Genomic DNA, 21,173 nt, shown 5'->3' on the forward strand with positions numbered 1-21,173 from the left:
AAGCGAAGCAACTCTATAATCAAGTCCTAAATATGTAAGTATGTCCATAAACATTATCCTGTATAAAGCAATTTTTCAACAAATTTACTTACAATTTTGCTTCAACTCTTATACATTTATATTCTGATTATTCAGTTCTGACACTATATAAGTGTTCATGTCCGTTTGTCCTACCGTTTCAGTGCTTCGCTTTTATGGATGTTGTCATCCTTGTATCTGAAAGCTTACTAGAAAACATACTAGGAACTATGTGAAGCTTAACAGTAAAGAACGCCCATATCAGATCAGCGATTAGCGAGATCCTTTGTTATAGACGAAGAAACCTTACTACTTAACTAATCACAAATTTACCTAAACACAAAGTTAGCGAAATATTATTTATTTGAGTATTTTTAAAATCTATTTTTAAAAGCGAAGCTTTTCTATAATTAGGGTAGGTCCGTCCGTACGTCCGTCCGTCCGTCCGTAACGGATAGCTTTTTTCATTAATTTAGGCCTGTTAGAATTGTCCTATCGATTTCAAATTTTGCATGGTGATTCCTTTAGTAGTTAGGTACGATTTAGAAAGCGTAGCAACTCTATAATCATTACCAAAATGTCCGTACGTCCATTTTAAACATGTTGATTTTTTACTTTTTTAAAAACGAATTTTTATGTGAACTAATCATCTGATTGATCTGATTTTTGGTATATTGATTCCTGGGACAACAAAGTATAATGTAATAAGCGAAGCAACTCTATAATTAAGTCCTGAAAATGTAAGTATGTCCATAAGCATTATTCTGAATCAAGCAGTTTTTTAACAAATTTACTTACAATTTTCCTTTGACCCTTATGAATTTATATTATGATTATTCAGTTCTGATACTATTCAAGTGTTAATGTCCGTTTGTCCTACCGTTTCAGTGCTTCGCTTTTATGGATGTTGTCATCCTTGTTTTGATGGAATTTTACAGATTCAATTTTCGAAAACAGTAAAAGTGTCTGACTATTACGTCAGAAAAAATTAACAATTAACCAATGAGAAGCCAGTATTCACAATGGTAAAATATATAACGACCTCTCATTGGTTAATTGTTACTTTTTTCTGACGTCATAGTCAGACACTTTTACATTTTATAAAACCGGGCACTAAGTTACATACCAGTAAATATAATATGCTGAAATTCTAAGGGATAGGACAATGAATGATAAATTGATGTATTTCCCAAATTACAGTAAAAAAAAATTCTCCTACTACAAATTAAAAAAGAAACAAAAGGTTTGTACCAACCAATCAAAATTATATTAGTGTATTTGATTTCTACTTATGGTGTATCTTACAAATAGTCGAAAACAAAACAAGGAGATTAATAAAGAATTCAGATTTCTATCAAATATAATACAACTCTCCCCCTCCCCCCTTTATCTAAAAATATGGTGTTTTATTTTTTCAATTTTTTTAGTGAGCCTAGGACATTAATATTGAATCGACATACAATTGCTATGAATAAAGAGTTAAAAAATAGTTTTAAACAGTGGTATGCACAGGTATTATAGGTAGTTTACATAAAGGGGAAGGCAAATTGCTATTCCTAGGAGGGTGCTCAATGTTCATTGTTCATGCCTCCTTTCCATTCTTCTGAAACTGTTTTTAGGTTTTAAATTAACTTAAAGCATAACTTTCTGTTTTTCTTGGTGGAATGTCTGACTCAGAAATATTTTAAAACTAGAGAGAGCTCGCACTAAATGTTACTTAAACACCATGAATAAAGAGCTTGGTAAATATGTTAGGAATAAATTGTAGCTCCTAAAATATGTTATAAATTGATGTATATTTCACATTATATACTTGATATTTATTATAGTAGTTTAAATTGTATTTTATGCATATATACCGACTCTTTTATCACTGGTTAACATTCTTCTTAGAGTTGAAAAATGAATTCATTATAGAGTTAGTAGTCGTATAAAAAAGTTGAAAGCGAGTTTACACAACAAAGAAAGAATTTATGCAAAATCATGACAACATTTTAGAAATGGTCAAAAGGGGCATTCTTATGACACTCCAAATGTAGAAGAAAAATGTTTCCTAATCAAAGAAGTGCTGCAATACCAGTGAAACAGAGTTACAACCTGAGATATTATCAATAATTAGTAGGGTGGGAGGAGTAGTTATTTATCGCATCACATTATAGACAGCTTTCCACATATACTTAAATAAAAAAAATTATAAGAAAAACATATTTTGAAGGCACAGGTTAAAAATGATAATAATTGAGGAAAGTTGTCTGTAATACAATGATTTACATGATTTTTTAGTATGACTGAGAAGTGGTTCTAATCCAGCGGATATCAATTGATTTTAAAGCCATTCTTTAAATGTAAACTATTGCAATACCTAAATTTTCATAAATACTATCTTTCTTAAAAAATTTGGGAACTTTGATTGAATCTTTCTTGTTAGGTACAAAATGGCAAGAAATAAATATAATCTTCAGAATTTATCAATAGACTTGTGAAACTTATGAAGAAACGGAACTTCAAAAAAATGCAGAGTTAAATTATTATTATTTTGTTTGTTGCTAAAAATATGACAACATTTTATAAAGTAAATAGCAGAAAATATTAAAAATATCATTTCAATAATTAACTGGCAAAAAACAACATGTTGTAAAATTTTGATCTATTACTAGATTTTGAATTTTTTTCACCTGTACAGATAAAAAACTAAATATAAGAGTTGCTCTTTAAGACACCAGGTCTATGTTCATATTAGCTGTTAACTTAAGTTTGATAAGAGTTAATTTTACTCAACTAATTCCTGTGGCAATAATCGTGACTAAATAGGCCTAATTAAAACAAGGATAAGCACATTTAAAGTTGCAAAAATATTGTTGCAAATTTTAATGTTACTTTGGGAAATTCGAATTTTACACGATGGATGAATAAAATTACTCCCTATGTAGATTAAAACTTTTGGTGGAAACGATTGGATAATCCAATCAAAATTTTCTTAATGAAGCCCCCAAAGTCTTGGAACTACTTTACAATAGAATATAATTTACAGTTCAATATCCTTTTTCAAGTAGATAGAAATTGTATAGCCTAACTTCATAACAGCATAAAATTAACCCATTCGTACCCACACGTCAATAAAACTACGTTAAAGTAGCCTCTGTTTAGATGGCTCTAAAAACTGACAGGGATGATAAATCTAAAAAATAAGAATAGATGTTGAAAGATTATTGCTATCACTTTCATTTTAAAAAGTAAAAATATTAAAACAATAAAAAACTTATTAAAATTTTAATGTTTTAATGGAGGGCTTAATCAAAAATTGAAAATTGAGAGGGTAATAATTTTTATAGCCATAAATCAACCAAAGGATATGGTGTTTTTACAAATTTTCTTAAATGTTCCATTTATCAATAATTAAAACTTTTAGCTCTTAAAAAAAATTGTAAGGGATTCTTAAAATTTCACGGAGAAAAAAGTGTTTGAAAAAGTTACGTAAGTATTATTTCGCATGGCTTAATAGTAGTAGTAATATGCATAGTGAATATATAAATCCCCTAGAAATTATGCCCTAAAATCATGTTTAGGGTGTTTGGTCAGTTCTTAAATATTTATCCTTTTTAAATTGGTAACTCATCTTTTCAAAATAATTTCATCTAAAAAATATTCTTTAAAGCAAATACATTAAAATAAAAATATAGATATATAATTTTTACTATTTTGTTTTTATAATACTTCACCATCAAAAGAATAAGTTTGATTTAAAAATCGAACCTTCAATTGAAAAATAATTAGGAAGAGGGTCAAAGTGAAGAACAATGATGACAATATTCATAGGCAGCGAAGACAAACAAATCATACAGCGACAAACAGACAATGTGAGAAATTTTATCATGTTCAGTATTCATAAAAACATGAAAGAGAAGGAGAAAATTAAAAAAAAAGATAGAAAAATGATGGAAACTTTGAGAATTACAGTTTCCTAATGATAGACGAACAGACATATATAATTATAGAGTAGCTGCACCACTATTTATATAGTAGCTATGCTTCGCTAGTAATAAAAACAGGAAGGACAGACATAGTGATAAGTTGGAAAAAGGGATAGTTAAATGACCTAGCCTCTTGAAATAATTTTTTTTAAGAACATAATAAGACTAATATAAAGAATATAAATAATATATTTCTATGAAGTTAGAAAACAACTTTCCTTCCTATAACTGATACTTAAAAGTTAAAATTGTTTTTTACAAAAAAAATTACAACACTCCAAACCAATGTGTACAACATTTAGATTTATACATTTTTTATACTATACTGAGCTCTATGTCAATGATTTTCCGGATAAATAATTAAAAAAAAACATATCTCTTTATCCCTAGATAAACAGGAAATAGGATTGGTCAAGTCAAGATATAGTTTTACAAAGATGTGATAAATTAATTGGATGTATAATGGTGAATGGGGGATGGGGGGGGGGGTGCGGTTTTTTTCCATAAAAGGATTAATTTTATGGTCAGGAATATAATGGGAGGGGTCATATATAAGCTGATAAAACAAATTGACCGGAAATGCATAGTTGGGCGTTATTTGACATCTTGAATACTCTGGGTGAAAATTTAGGGCGGGACATCAAATATTTATTTCTGATTGGTTGAAATCATTGTCATATGTTCTGGTAAAATCCTCGCGCATTTGTGAAACCGTGTGATAGGAAAGGATTTAGTAATGCGATTTTATAAATGGAATAGGGTATAAGAGAAGTAATTAATAAGCCTTACTAATTTGTATATGTTTTAGCAGGAACTAAAGGTATTGATCAGAATATTTTTTTTATAGCTTTATAAGACATAAAGATAAAGAACACTGTACAGAAACAAATAAATACTTTTTAAAAAATGCAATTTTTCCCTAATTCCTGAATACAATTTATCTAGCTTACATTTGTCTCTAAGCTATATCCTCTCATATATTAAAAGTTTCTTATGTCTGTAGCCTAAGATTTCTATAACTACTAAACTGATTGACTTCTACATTTTAGGGAAGCTTCTTATAAGTCATGGTTTTAGACTATTTAACTCTTTATATTTAAGCTTTGGGTGGTTTTAGGCTACTTTTCTACCATATTCCTATCCTGCTAGGGGCAAAATTGCTAGTAATTTAATAAGAAATGGTATTTAAAACCATTTTCATATTTTGTTATATATATGATTTAAGTAAAATAACTTTTCTTTTGAATTAAGAAAAACAAATAAAGTTTTCTAGCAATTTTAGTACCTAATGTCAGTTATTTCCTATCATCTGATAATGGGGTAGGGAGTGGCCAAACGTCAATTTATAAACGTGGTCATATTTTCTGTCATAGTGGTCATAACAAAAAAATTTCTTTTGATTTGTATTAAAATCATCCATAGTAAGTAGGGTATTTCAAAAAAAGTTTTAATTTTTAATTAAATCATGGGGTGGATACTAATGGGTTAAATAATACAATTGTATAACAATACTACTCGAATCATGTATTTTCAGTCTGGCTGAGAACAGGAGATTAATCAGATTCAGAGTCATACTGGTATTACCTTTCTCCTGTTTTGGCCCAAGGTTACCAGCCGACAGAACTTTCTTTTTCAAGAGGTTGGCTCGCTTCCGGGTCTTGGATATCTCTGCTCTCTCGCGAGAATCTAAATTTAATTAAATGTTATGTGTTTGGGTCCTTGTGCCCATTAAGATCTCTAAGAGCTTTTATTTTCAATATAAATTTGTCTTTAAGACAAATTCAAAAATAATGTTAGTTTCAAAGAGGAACTGGTAAAACAAGAAATAAATCAAAAAAGAACAATAATATGTGATTTACCCAAAAGTGCATTTAGAGCAACGAACACCATTCTTATTATTTTCTACATTAACCCTTAAATAATAAAAATTTTGACGAAAACTAACCCTTAAACCAACTTTAAATTTTATTTCAATGATAAGGATTGTTCTGTGCTATAGGTTCTGTGAGGTTGCCTTGTCCTATCTAGAACCAATAAAATTATCCCTGAATAGAGGAGCGTTTCTTAGATCTTAAGAGAAAGAAAGACTTCTTATCCTTTTCATGTATAAAAAAAAACAATATTTTACCTCTAGGTATTTTGATTGGTGTTCCCAGTTCTAGGCTTGCAAGAATTTGCTGAAATGGAAAAGTTATTTCTCGCATCGTATTATAAACGGCTTTCCGCGGATATAGACCGTATAATTATAAGATTAAAACCAGATTTTTTAGCCCCGAGGTGCCGAAGGAACGGGCTAAAAAAACTGGTATTAATCTTATGATTGTACATTTTTATATTCATAGAAAGCTGGTTATAATACGGTGCTAGACATAGTTTTTTCGTATGGATGAGAACCGGTTCCTATCTATCGGATTCGAATGAATACGAGAAAACATTTTTGAATTACCGGTTTGGAAGAAAGAAACAAATAAAAAGAAGAATATTACAGAAAAACTTTAGTCGAAATAACAACAGCTTTATAGGGTAGATAAAAAATGTTAAAAATGCTAAATAGATAGACAAAGTTTTTCAATCCACATATAATGTTTTGGCGTTATCACACAAAGTACCTTCTTAAGCACTGATATCCCCCTCTTTATTTCTATATAAATTTAAAATAGGGGGGGGGGTTGATTCTTTTTTGTTCTTTTTATTCTAGATCAGATTAGGTTAGGTTATTTTGGGTAATTGGGGCCCCACAGGGCTAGGCACAGCAAACAAACTTATTTTAATTCATTAAAAAATAAAGAGGTTTCAGTACTCAAAAGGTACTTTAATGGAAAGCACCTAAACATCTATAGTAACCTGTGCATGCTTCTGCAGAAAAATCCTTTCAATTTCAAGGAGATGTAGCAAGGTGGCGTTCTGCAGCTGTACGCATTGTCCAGTTATATGCTGCCATATACACTCATCCTGAATATATTTCATGTCAAAATAAAGTAAAATGTTTGTATACCTATAAAAGCATGTTGTTTACGTTTTTACAATTTTTTGTTTTTACATTCCTTACATGCTTAAATTAACGATAAGAGACACCCGGTACGTACAGATGGACGGACGTACCTGCAGACCCTAATCATAGAGAAGCTTCGATTTTAACAACAGTGCTCATTTGTATACTTCTTATTCAAATATAACAGAATATCTGTCGGTATATCTGTGTGACTGTTTATATATACTACTAGAGTTGGCTTGATATAATTATCTCCCTATTGGCTAGTTTTCTATATGCATATCTATTTCTCAATAAATCTATTTTCCTCACCCGGCATTACTATCTAAAAGAAAGTAAATATTTAATAATTTAAATGATTTTGAAAAGATTTTTTAAATTATATTTTTTTCTTTACATTACCATCACTAAAGGGTTAATGATGCTGATTACAATTTTAGTTTAATATTTGACCACACAAAATGTCGCCACAATCTAATTCTTTTAAAACAGAGTTTTCTTAAATTTATTATATTATAAATTTAAATTTTCTATTTTATGATTAGAAATTAAATACATCAATATAAGGTAAATAGCTACATGAAATAAAAAAAAGGAATTTATTTTTAATAAAGTAAAATAATGAGTCTTATCGTTCTGGGCAATGAGAGTTTATTATGGATTATTGGAGCACTATGAGTTTTAGTCATAGCTCGTTTATAGACATTTATTTCCTATATAGATCTGACATGGATCTTGAAGCAAGTAAGCAGGCCGTTTTGTACATGTTAAAAATTGGAAGATTTCATTAGATAAAAGTTATCGCAGATATACTTAGTAAATAACTGCTGAAACTATAGGGCTATCCTTTACAAAGAAGCTTCTTAAAGGTCAATAGAATTAATTTTCTTTTTAAAACTAAAATTTAATCAGTTTGTCGAAAAAGACGCATAATTTAGTATTACCTAATAATGTTTTCATTGTATAAACTTATGCCTGATATTACTTACATTCATAAATTTAGTTCATAAAAAAGGACACCTCTTTCATCAATATAACATATAATTTTTTTTATTTCATTTGTTGAAGACCTGATTATCCGGAAAAATGAAATGAAATGAAATTTGGACAGTTTATGCTTTTTAAAAAAAACTATTGCAAATTATGGCCAATTAAAGCTTTAAAAGTGGCAAAATTGACATTTTAGGCAATCAATCATTTTACTAGAGGCTACTCACATGTGTACATTGGAACTAGATATAGAATACATGGATATATTCACAGGGAACCTATTTATTGGCCAGTCCGTTCATCTAGTAGATAGGGAGAGGATGGGTCAAAAGAGTGGTGTATTTTATTACTTTATCAGAGTACATGAAAATCTGATGCAACATCCAAGTAGTTATATATCGATTATATTGGACAAATATTTATAGAGAACAGGGATAATTATGTCCATTAGAAATGCAGCTATACAAATAGACGTTCTTTTTAAATGTTTCTTTTTTGTTCGTTGATAATCATAGAAGATCTTTAAAACTTTCCATTAAAATTATATTTTTCGATTAAGATTAATTTAGGAAAAAAGTTTTTTTAAGCCCAAACAACCCCACTAATAAATAAGACATATTATTTTTGTAATTACTTTATTTAAAAGTAACAGGATCTGTGCTGAACAAATATAGTTCTTTTTTCCAATGTAGCGTCAGACAGGTGTTAGGAAGGTTCATAACTTTTTGGGGGGAGGGTACCACCCCCCCTCCAAAGAGAAGTCGCATATAAAACAACTATACAACCCCCCCAAAAAAATATTTATCCTCCCTCCTCTCCCAAACCACTTCATATGCCCCTAGAGGCACGTAGGTATAGTATTAAAGATAAGAAAAAAGAAAGTAAAGAAAGCTACTATACTAATAGGAGATGAAAAAAGAAGAAAAAAATTGAAGAAAAATAGATATATTTTACATGGAGAAAGTAGATAATATTTTATGATACAAGATTAATGTAAAGCTTTTAAAATGTTCAACACTGCAGGGTTTTCCTAGAATTATTAACCTTACCTAACCTAACATAAACAAATATAATTAAATAAGATTTTTATCATAAAATTCAAAATAAGATTTTAGTGGGTATTGCAATAATATTTTTTTTATTAATTCCTAAGTTATCATTTAGATTAATTTCTGGCAATTAATTAAATAATCCAGTTTGCACTACTTTCCAAACATAATGTACTCAAAAAAACACGAGATTTCAAGAACAAAATTTTATGCGGAATTTTGTTTTATAATTTAGCTGTAAAATAAATTAGCGTTGAAGGAATGTATTAGAAAATTTCTTTCTTATCTATAAATAATAGAAGGAAAATAACATTTTTAGGTTTGGGTTTATTACAGCAAACAAATTAATTAGTTTATTATGCGTCCCCTACCTCCTTCTACATTTTTGTTGTTTGACAATACATCTTAATTCTTTTTAGAATATCCTAAAGTCGTTAAATGAACAGCTACTCTATAAAAAGAGCCTAACACAGTCTGTCCATATTTTATATAAAAATTATAAAAATCGACTAAAACTTAATGTTTAGAAATTTAAAAGAACAATTAACAATTAGTTAAATGTATTATTTCTCATCAATGGAAAAAAAGGAATATTCTTTGACCAAGGGAACAAAGGATAGGGGGAGAGCAATAGCGAGAGTTAATGTGACACTCCTTTCTAAGGAGAATCAAGCTTATTGTTTGTTTGTAAATTTATCGACAAAAGAGACCAAAATATATTTTATTAAAATAAGACCACTGGACATTTGTTGTGCGATACCCAGACCAGTAAATTCATATTATAGATTTCATTTATCCAGGATACAAAAAGGAAACAGCCAGGGATTCAAGGATAGAAAAGTTCTTATAAAAGTAACATGATGTGTGTCTGTCTGTACGCATGTACCGAAGGATCTCGCTAACCGCTCTTTTATATCATAGATCCTTGGAAGGTTTATAACTATTTTGAGGAGGGTACAACAACTCTAGGTCGCCATTGGAAAAATTACCATCCACCCTTCTTTGAAATATTATATGTACTTCTTTTGAAAACTAACATTAAAAGTGGAGGTTTACTTCGACCCATTCCTAAATTGCGTTTTTTGTAGACCGAAAGAGAAAGGAGATCTATCTATTCCTTTATCTATGAATAACAGGAATAAAAAAGCCCAAGCATATATATTATTTGATTATATTTTGTGAGATTAAATGTATAGATTTTGACAACATATCTTATTGGTTTTAATTCAACATAATTAAGTTGGTTAGATTAGCAATTCTACAAATTTACTTTCAAGTACGGATGGGAGGATATTGGGTAATACCCCCCAATAAACTTGCCATGGATTTGATATTTTTATACCCCAATCCCCTCCGCTACTTCCCTCTGAAAACCTTAGTTTTTACAAATCATATGAATTCTAAACATTTCATACACCATGATAACCCCCAAAATCATGGGGGAATTACTCCACCCTCCATTTCAATACAATTAAAACAGTTTAAGGAGTTCTGTCTTTAGTATAGCGTGTAGATTTTGAATATATCAAACAGTCTTATTGAACATAATTATTTTCTAAGTCAAACGTTTTTTGTTTAAATGATACAGGAAATATCATTAAACCAGATTAATTTTTAACAGTTTAGTAATAAATGCTCGTACAAGAAAAATAATTATAAAAATTTGTGGATAGATAAATAAGGGAAAATGAATTGGATTTGTTTAATTGTTATTTCTTTCATCGTATTATAAACGGCTTTCCGCGGATATAGAATGTACAATTATGAGATCAAAACTATTTTTTTTTATCCCCGATGTACCGAAGGCACCGGCTAAAAAAACTGGTTTTAATCTTATGATTGTACATTTTTATATTTGTAGAAAGCTGGATATAATACGATGCTAGACATAGTTTTTTCGTATGGATGAGAACCGGTTCCTATCCACCGGATTCGAATGAATACGAGAAATACCTTTACTATACTTTTTTAGGACATATATATAAATTAGAACATATGTAGTTTACTAGCTTATCATTAAAACAAGTAAAAGCCTATTCATTGCATCAAAAAAAAAGATATAAAAACTATTTTGTCTCTTATTTTGATTTGTAGATGTACAATTTTTTTCCCAGTATGGCTTCGAATCCGACTAATATCCACTTGATTAGAACCTGTTCTCAAGGCATACTGAAAAAATATTTACAACATTGTATTACAGAAAATTTTCCACAAATAATAGAATAAAAATCTGTTAGTTTATCTATTTGTAAAATTTATGTAAAATGGTTTTCTCATTCGTCATAGTTTTTAAGCCTTTGACTTTTGTAGTTTTATCAAACACTTCACCATTTTATTGCAAGACCGTTATTTAAACGTTCTAACTTTGCAAATTTGTACATGAATGAGTCTAAGTAGGCATTATTTTAAAGTCTTTAATATGCTGGAGTTTAAGGTATGTGCCAGTAACCCTCCATTAGAGGGTGCAAATTATAGAAATATTATTACTTGGATGGTGCACCAGATTTTTTATGTACTCTGATAAAGTAATACTCCTAGCTGGCTATCATAACGATTTCCCTATCCAGCACCTTTACCTTTTCCCCTTACATCCTACTGGATGAACAAACTGACAAATTAAGCAACTCCATATGAGCAAGATAAAATGACAACAAACTTTCCCTGTCAAAATATCCATATATACCCTATATTCATTGTGCAACTTGATACAAATACTGTCCGCAATTAACTTAATCAATCATTATTAAGTCACGTTATCTAGCCATTTAAACATTCAGACATACGGACAAAACAAATAGTAGAGTATCTCTGCTGCTAATGATGTAGGTCTGCACATTTTTTACACGCAAAACTGGACATTCCACATTTGCAAAAACTTTTTTGTCAAATTTTGTGAAAATATGCTTTAATCTTTTTAAAGGGACGCCAAAGCATTGCCCAAAGTATTCTTGCAGGGAAAAGTAAAATCTTCACCGGAAACAACACAAATTTAACCCTTTGAAGACGACTATTGGTTTTAAAAATTATGTTTCATAACCATATATTTTTCGTTTGTCTTGCAAGAAATATTAGATTGTTTTATGATATTATCCTAAATAATAAAAGTAACTTGCTTTGAAGTAATTGTACAGTTAGTTTTGTGTTTGAGTTTTATTGCAAACTGTATAAAGTGTTTGTCCTTTAAAATCTCGCTTACTACTAAATTAATTTCGTTTTAGATTTTAAGAAGTTTCATATAGATCTTTTGATACTTTTAGGCCAATTGATAATTAAATAGAACTCTTGGGAAAGTTTTAAGCTTTTTTTCTTCTCGTTTTAAATAATGAGCTCCTTTATTTAAGGGGCAAAACCACCTAGAATTAAATTTAAAAAGTATGCAGGAGAATGTCCCAGCCCAAAATTTTTTAAAGTGCACCCATCACTTGTCAAAATAATTGTCCAATTACTTTGAAGGCAACACAGAGACGGAAGTCATATGAGAGTTATTCATATATTTACACATACTTTTTAGTAGCGCTGTAACTCCATAACACTTAAACGCGATATTAGCCGATATATATTAAAATTAGATTTTTTATTGTTATATTATCAACTATCTAACAAAGCTGAGAATGTTCGACAAAGTGACATATTAAAAACTTTAAATAAGGGGTTGGGGGGGGGGGGAGTGTGGTTTTTCATTTTTCTATTCCCTAAGGCCAGGTTAGGTTAGGTTGGGTACAAGGTAGCCTTGCTGGGTGAGGCATACCAGGGCAACCAGGATCAAACCTGATATTAGAAGACTGACAAAACAAGCCTCTACAATTACATACAGTATCTTGGTTTTTTTTTCATATGCATTAAGTTTTAATTAAACTTATCTTACTTCTAAAAAAATAATCTTCAAAATATATTAAGCTAGCTTTATTAATCAAGGAAATTTATTCATAATCAAGCTAATTTATTCAAATACTTTGATTTTATTCAATCATAATTTTATTTGCTATTTGCTTTTTTGTCTGTAGGAAAGGATCTCACTAACCGCTGTACCGATATGGTTCTACTCCACTTCACAAAAGAGCGTCTTATTAGTCAAGGGAAGGTTTTTAACTATTTTGCGGATTTTTTCTCCACTATTCCCAAAAATGAACCCCCCCCCCCCTCTATGATTTTAAAACTTGAAGTGCCCTAGATGCTTCTAAGCGCGTAGCTGCTGTTTATCTAAAAAAAACTCATTGAATAGAATTATAATTATCTTCTGATATAATCATTTCCTTGTTTCAAGTAAGAGGAGAGGATAATTGAGGAAAATAAGTAAAAATTAAAGCCAGAAGATACAAAAATATGCGTCCGTTTTCTACTCTTTTTGTGTATAACCTATAAAATTTATGTACAATTTGGCCAAGAAGCACTTTTTACTTATGCAGATGCTAAGTGTCAAATTGCCAAACATGGCACTAATACTCTGAACATTTTAAAATTTTACTCAAATAGAATTCAAATTTTTTTCTACTTTACATATTAAGATTTTGCAGCTGAACAAAAAATTTATTCGCCTAAAAAAATATTTTGTTATTCAAGCTTTTACTTAAAAGTTTTATCTAAAATACAAAGTAGCTTGATGTCTGTCCGTCCGTCTGTATGTCTTTTAAGATCTCGGTAACCAATGAACCGATTATATTATAAAAATAAAAAAAATAACCCCCACATTTTCTTAGGCAATTAATTTAAGATTAATGGTCGCAGCACCAGAAGTACTTATTATTTTTTAAATTACCTCTTGGGGCTAAGCACCTAGAGGCTAGGGGCGAAACCGCTAGTCATTACATAGAGTAAGGATCTCGCTAAACGACGAATCTTTAAAGTGAAGCTTTTTATAGGTTTAGGGAAGGTTTGTAACCTTTTTAAAAATAAAATGCAAAGGTTTACTTTAAAAAAAATCTATAATGTACCATCTCAAAAAATGATAAATCATAAAATAAAAAGGTTCAATAATTGGAAAGAAATATAAAATGTACAAAATACCAGTGTTATATTTTGGTGAACAATTGTTCTCCTTATTATTCATATTTTAAGCGCATTATTTCATAAGTGACAAACTCGGTGTGATATAATTACCGCATAAAAATCAGTTGAAGTAATAAAAATGGTATTATTATAAAGTATCTAAACTTAAAAGGAAACCTAGAACGATAGACTTCCAACTAATTATAATAGCAATGGTATCAAAATAACAAAAATGCATAACGCAAAATCATTGTTCCTTAAAAGACGAATGAAATTATAATTAATATAAAAAATATAGATTTTTTTTTTATTGACACAGACTTGGTTTCATTTTGCTATATTGATTGTGCGGTAATGATAATATAAAATGCGGCAGTGATGTTTCAGCGACAAACACAAATAGTACAAACAGTCATAAATCAATTGTAATTGTTAAATTTAGCTAAGGTAAGGAAGAGGGGAGGGGGGAGGGGGCAAATCCCGCAAAATGAATGTGAAAGCATGGAGATGACATGTCTTAAGCGCGTTTAGGTTAGCTGCGCACTTCTGCTTTACTATTTGGTATCTTTCATTATTGGTTTTATTCTATCTAGAAGCCTTCACAACAGTAAGAAGGTATCGTTTAATCTTTTGAACAGGAAAGAAGGATATATTGTTTTTTTAAATTATGCTGGTTCCAAAGTTTTATAAGCAGATCTCCAATTTGTTTGCTTAAATTCTTTAAAGACATTTCTCGTATTCATTCGAAACCGATTTATGTCCAGTGGATTAGTACCGGTTCTATTCCATACGGAAAAAAAACTATGTCTAGCTTCATATTATATCCAGTTTTCTACGAATATAAAAATGTACAATCATAAGCTTAAACCAGTTTCTTAGTCCGTGCCTTCAGCATCTCGGTTAAAAAAATGGTTTTAATCTTATAATTGTACATTATATATCCATGGAAAGCTGTTTATAATACGATGCGATAATTAACTATTATCAAATCTAGATTGGGTTGTATAAATCATTTCCGTTACAATCTTAAATCTAAATTTAATTTAAAAAAAAACTTAAATTACCTCAAAATTAAGAGGTCTACAAAAAAAACGATTGCATACCTAAATTCTATGGATCATTTTACATCTACTACTTACTAAAAGCACCGACTAGCTATTTTTAAAAAAATTACAAAAGTTAGGACACGTTGTTTTTTTTTAAATTTATTTTTGGTCATTTTTCTATTTAGCTTATTTAAACAGTTTAAAAAGAACATAAAATTATTAAGCACAGTAACAAACAAAAAGAAAATATTCGAAAATTGTCACTTAGCTTAGGTCACTTGAAATACTAAAATTATATTTTGTACATTCTGTTCAATATGTATTTTTGTTTTCATACTAAATTTACTTAATTCAACAAAAAGTGGAAAAACTAATCCTATCATATAAAGGATTCAAAATGCAAAAACATATATTTTTTAACTCTTATTTTATACATCTTAATTGAAACTGATGATATATTTAATAGTAAAACAATTGTCTTCCATTAATAAAATGTTAAAATAATAACTTGTGTTTATATATGTATAATATAATATAAATATTATACAAAGTAGTAAGCTTTTTTGTCTGTTGCGAAGGGTCTCACTAACAGCTTAACGGATATGGTTCTCCTTTGGAGAGTACCACCACCACCCTAAGAGAAATCGCCTAGAGGTCACTGTTTTCAAAACTTCCAGACATTAAAAGTATAATGTAGAATATCTTAGTATTAGAATATGATTTTATATGATGGTAACAATGCACCTCACTACAACTATTTCTTTTTAGTTCACCTCTTTTTGTTTTTTTTTATCATTAGGTACATGCACCAATATATCTTCGATGAGCTTATCTCTTTAGATCCCATCTAAATAACAAAAGCTACCTGATATGTCCAGGGTGAAGGTATAGGGGTGCCACTCAGTCTAAATTTTTACTTTCATTTAGTTTAATATTTAAATCTATCTTTGTTTAGTTTATATCTATCTCTTTAAAGATACAATGAAAATAATGAGTTGCACACCAAGATGTTTAATGCATTAATGAACGACAGACTGATGAACCAGAGAAAATCACATTTCCCCAAAATGCTACGGACTGACCGATTGATGGACAGATGAACAGTCAGACAATGTAAAGTATAGAGTAGCTTCACTTATCCTTTTATATAAAGTAGTATTTTTTTTGTCTGTAGCAAAGAATCTTGCTAACCGCTGGTTATCCTTTACAATGTAGCTTCTCATAGGTTCTGGAAAGGTTTATAACTATTTTGGAGTACCATCACCCTCCAAAGAGCGTAGGGGCGTAGCCGCTTGTAATTGAATAAAATGAAAGAATTCCTATTGGAGGATTTGCTTCTGTTTCTGAACAGTTTCTTGGAGATTATTTTTCCCGTTGACGAGTGTCCACTTCGCTGTCCACCTACATAGATAGAAAATGAAATGTATGATTTACGAAGTTCAACCAGAGCTATGCCCATCAGTTGTCTGTTTGTCTGTATGTATATCTGTCTGTCTGTCTGTATGCATGTCTGTCTATATATCTACCTACCTGAAGCTTGACCAGAGCAACGACCATGACATGTCTGTCTTTCTGTCTGTCAGTCTATCTGTGTGTTTGTCTGTCTGTCTGCTTGTCTGTCTATCTATCTATATATATACCTACCTGAAGCTTAATCAGAGCTACGACCACGAAATGTCTGTCTTTCTGTCTATCAGTCTATCTGTGTGTTTGTCTGTCTGTATGCATGTCTGTCTATATATCTACCTACCTGAAGCTTGACCAGAGCAACGATCACGATATGTCTGCTTGTCTGTCTGTCTGTATGTATGTCTGTTAGTCTGTTTGTCTGTCAGTCTATCTGTGTGTTTGTCTGTCTGAACTACCTTCCTACCTGAAGCTTGACCAGAGCTACGACCACGAGATATCACAGATGAGAGAAATGACAGAGAACTAAAATAAAAAAAATAAAGTTATACTAAATTTTACTCAAGAAATTCCTAAAATCTTAGGAAAGAACAAAAAGAGAGGGGACAACGCCAGTATAATCATTGTATCAAAATCCTTTTCTCCCCTCCAAAATTGAACAGCTACTAAGAACAGAATTTTATTCCTAGACTTTCGAGTTAAGATTAATTTATATATTTATGTTTAGCATAATCATTTAACTAATTTTCAATTTCTGCTTTATTTTAAATATACATGCATTTTACACCCAATAACAATAAATGTAAATTACCTAGATTGACTGGCAGGAACAGATGTCAGGTTGGCTGCACTTCTGGTAATTCCCAGATGAGGTACAGAACTGCTAGTCACAGAAGGAGCACCTATACAGTTTAGATATTGGTTTTACAACAATACCTGCTAAAATTATCAACTAGCATAGATAGTTTCTATTTTAATAAGCTTAAAATCTACAGATTTTTTTTTAAATGAGTAAAAATGAAAACTAAGTAGCATTATAAAAAATAGTAATATTATAGAAGTAAAATATTAGTTTTATATTTTTTATACTCCTTACCATTTGATTTTTCATGTTTTTTTGTGGGAATAAAAACTTATCTGTGTTTAAAATATCTGAATTCGGTCATAATTTGTAATTTCCTTCATAATTTGTTTAGAATACAAGTTATTAACTTGAGCAGACAAAAAAATTGTGATTTTACAAAACAGTTCAAATTCTAAAATTTCAGAATTAGCTAAAACTTTGTATTGTTAAAAAATTTCAATCTAATTTCTATGCTATTTTAATGTCCACTAATATATTGTTTACTACCATCTGATCTAATTTATGAAAGTATTTAGTTTTGTTGTAAAGTTTGAACACTATTTGTTCTTGATCATGTGTCAGACTCTGACAGTTTAAACAGTTTTTCAGAATATTTTCTTACATTTTTTTTAAATTTTTCTCATTTTTTTCTATTAATTTTAGACCACTTAAATAATAATAAATTCAAAATACCCAAGAAAAAAAATCGTTTAGGAGATTAAGGCCTTTATCATATACCAAGAACAGACTCTGAAAAGTTTCCAATCTTAATGAGTTATACACAGACAACCTTCCAACTACTTTAATTTATAGGATACTAGCCTCTAGGGGCTCCACCCTAGAAGGTGTCGCCTCAAAGTTTAGTTGGAGTTTCCCCAACTTCCCCGTTGTTTTTGTTATTTTTTTGTTATTTTTATATTTTGGGGGTTTTGGGTGTTCCATCCCCAAAGAAAAAAGTTTAAAACCATAACATGATTAGCAGCTATATTCCCTGAAAAGTGGAGCCCAATCGGTTCAGCAATTACCAAGATCTTAATCTTCAGCCTGAAAGACAAACATCATTCTACTGTACTATAGATGATGCTTATGAAAAAACTCAAAAATTTTTAAATATTGTTTTAAAAACTGTGTGTACTATCTACAGGTGGTAAAATGACGGGTGAAGTCTCATGCTTACTACAACAGTCAAGGTAATTTTATAGGAAATAAAATAATTTGGCTTCTTTAAATCGGCTACACCCTCTAGAGACTCTCCAACCCTCCAGAAATTAGCTTTAAGGATAAAAGAAATTTATTGCCACATGCCCATCTAAATATCTTAATGCTCTATAAATGGATAAAGAATATGGGGATATTGTAACAGGGTATTTCTTGATGTTCATTTAGGTTGTTAATATAGTCCTCAGACATTGGTCAATACGTTTCTCCATAGTCAGGGAATGGTATGGGGTAAAGTCATATTAGCCAGTTAGAAGAAACCTTTTTCAGAGTATGCAAGAATCTCTCACAATATCAACATATTCTTTATTTTTGGATAAAGAGTTATTAAACTGCTCCTACCTTCAAAATAATCCACTTACATTATTTTTCCAAACATGACGCGGCATTTCAGAGAATATGCGCGCAACGTCAAATGATGTTTAATGTAACACTTGTAGAATTAATTTGCTTGCTCACTAGGAAGCCATTGAGCGAGATTGTTACAACTCATTACCAACTTTACTAGCAGCAATTATGTCAGAGATATTTTTAGCAACAACTTTTATACAGTTTCACTTCACTTTAGCTAGATGGAATTAAAAGGCAAAAAAAAACTTTATGAACCAATAACTTTACATAGTGATCAAAACAGTTTATTTCAACAAGTCCAATAAGTTCAATTTAATTAGCCCAATACACAGTGTTTCATTGTTTTATTTTAACCAAATATCAGTTGGTTTATAAATAAAAAGACATGATATTTAATTGAGTACTTATTCTTTAAAGATGAGATAATGGACACTTAAACCCAGTTTATACAGTTTTTTAAATATATTTTTTTAGATTATAATAGACAGACATACAATATACTACTTTTTACGGATTTCAAACAAACTAATGAAAAGTAGTCTTTTTACAGAAAAATCTAAATGAAAAAAAAAATATTTTATTGTTAGTAATAATTTTCCTTTTTTTATTATGATTGTCAGTCAAAAATAAGTCAAAAAAATTATGTCCTTTGTCCAAAGTCTAAATTAACCTTTTTATCATACTATAACCTGAATATTTCAACAATTATTAATTTTAAAAAAAGCAAAACATAAGTTAAGCTTTTAATTTGATTTCATGAAATCTAAAAAGAAATGATATCATCTAAAGAGACTATTTTTATCAACATATGCCTGAAAATAAAAAAAAACACTCCTTAATATAAAACTAACCAAATCTAGAGAAATAAAACTTAATTCTAAGATATTTCATCTATGGCTAGGTATTAGTGTTCCCTTCATGTAACAAGGTCATTATTTAGCATTTATTTATCTCAGCTTATCATTTTTATAAAACTATATTTAAAAAATAAAATATTCACTTATGGTAAAAAAAACATACTACAACCGTTTCAATAAAGAAAAATCCTAATAACAAAAGTTACAATTGATTTTTACAGGAAGAAAAATCTACCTCACCCCTGTAAATAGTAAGTTTTCTGGTATTTTACACAACTTCTCCCCCCATCCCAAATAAAATTGTCGAATTTTATTACTGTCTAATAGTAGATTATAAACCCATATATCTGCAATAAGAATTTACAGCCCCTTCCCCAAAAGAAGGGAACACTAATACTAAACAAAACTATACTCTGATAAATATTAGTAGCGCAGCTACTATAAAACTAAGGTCTGTTTGCAGCTAAGCTTCTCAATTACCTTCCCTGTGGGCTAACATTTCAAAGTTGCGTGCAGTTGTTTGAACACCTATAGACAGGCGAGATACATCATTAAGAAGTTGCGGCCGAAACTATATGGAGATTATTGAGTTAAAACCTTAAGCTAAGTCTTTTTTATGACCATAGGAAAGTTACAGCTGTTTGAGGGCCATTGCATTCTTTCTACTATTAAAATCGCGCTTGACATAGCAGCAGTATGGAATATTATACGTCTTTAGTTGAAATGTTAGTTTGGCCTAGACTCGAACCTAACACCTTAACGACAATTTTTTTTTTATGTAATTTTAAATATGTTTAATTGTGTAATTTATACATTTTTATCTAAATCTAATTATTCACATGCCTAAATTTAAATTATTTATAAATTCTATATTTTTAATAAATAAAATTTGTTTATGTTCATATGTAATCGGTTCTACTCAAAATTGAAACCATACAAAAAATTTATATTGAAAAAATTGTAATAGTGATACAAGTTTTTTTTTCAGATTGACGTGGGTAGAAATTTCTACACAACAAAATGTTGTGTATGTTACCTGTTGTTATAGAAGGTAGGTGGCCAGGTAAACTTGATCTCAAACCCTAAACAAATAATTTTAATAACCATTTCTGTACTAAAGTAGTGAGATGATTGTCTAGTAGGAGGGGAGGGGATGCGGTAAAAGTGGGTCTCATCATATTTGCATACTGCGAGTTTACTTATTAGAGAGAACATGAAAATCTGGTCTAACATCCAATTAATAATATACATTGGATTGAATGATAATACCTGTAAAGTAGAAACTGGAATGTATAAAGGTTGTTGGTTGCTAGTGCTGGATGTATCACCTCCTGAAATAATAAAAGATTTATTGACAATACCGTCCAATACATGGTTCTTGCGAGTAGATAGACAGATGAATGTTGTGTTTTTCTCAGAATTGTTGACAATTACTTTAAATTAT

At 29.9% G+C, this 21,173-nt stretch overlaps 1 protein-coding gene across 4 annotated transcripts in view; it reads right to left on the reverse strand.

Annotated features, from left to right (window-relative positions):
• LOC145334575 (uncharacterized) overlaps nucleotides 1–21,173 on the reverse strand; it is an 80,219-nt gene that overhangs the window by 35,221 nt on the left and 23,825 nt on the right. For 3 of the 4 annotated variants that reach the window (XM_080180073.1, XM_080180072.1, XM_080180070.1), the window contains exons 7-16: nucleotides 20,999–21,060; nucleotides 20,766–20,811; nucleotides 20,210–20,257; nucleotides 17,271–17,361; nucleotides 16,926–16,984; nucleotides 16,372–16,453; nucleotides 15,918–15,957; nucleotides 6,834–6,941; nucleotides 6,118–6,166; nucleotides 5,574–5,675 (exon numbers count right to left, since the gene is read on the reverse strand). In XM_080180073.1, the coding sequence (XP_080036199.1) occupies nucleotides 5,574–5,675; nucleotides 6,118–6,166; nucleotides 6,834–6,941; nucleotides 15,918–15,957; nucleotides 16,372–16,453; nucleotides 16,926–16,984; nucleotides 17,271–17,361; nucleotides 20,210–20,257; nucleotides 20,766–20,811; nucleotides 20,999–21,060 (687 nt within the window). The remainder of the gene's footprint in view (nucleotides 1–5,573; nucleotides 5,676–6,117; nucleotides 6,167–6,833; nucleotides 6,942–15,917; nucleotides 15,958–16,371; nucleotides 16,454–16,925; nucleotides 16,985–17,270; nucleotides 17,362–20,209; nucleotides 20,258–20,765; nucleotides 20,812–20,998; nucleotides 21,061–21,173) is intronic. The other variant, XM_080180071.1, reaches the window with a different exon arrangement.

The sequence above is a fragment of the Acartia tonsa genome, chromosome 12 (genome assembly GCF_053477335.1).
Source record: "Acartia tonsa isolate MP-2025a chromosome 12, ASM5347733v1, whole genome shotgun sequence".
Taxonomy (NCBI): domain Eukaryota; kingdom Metazoa; phylum Arthropoda; class Copepoda; order Calanoida; family Acartiidae; genus Acartia; species Acartia tonsa.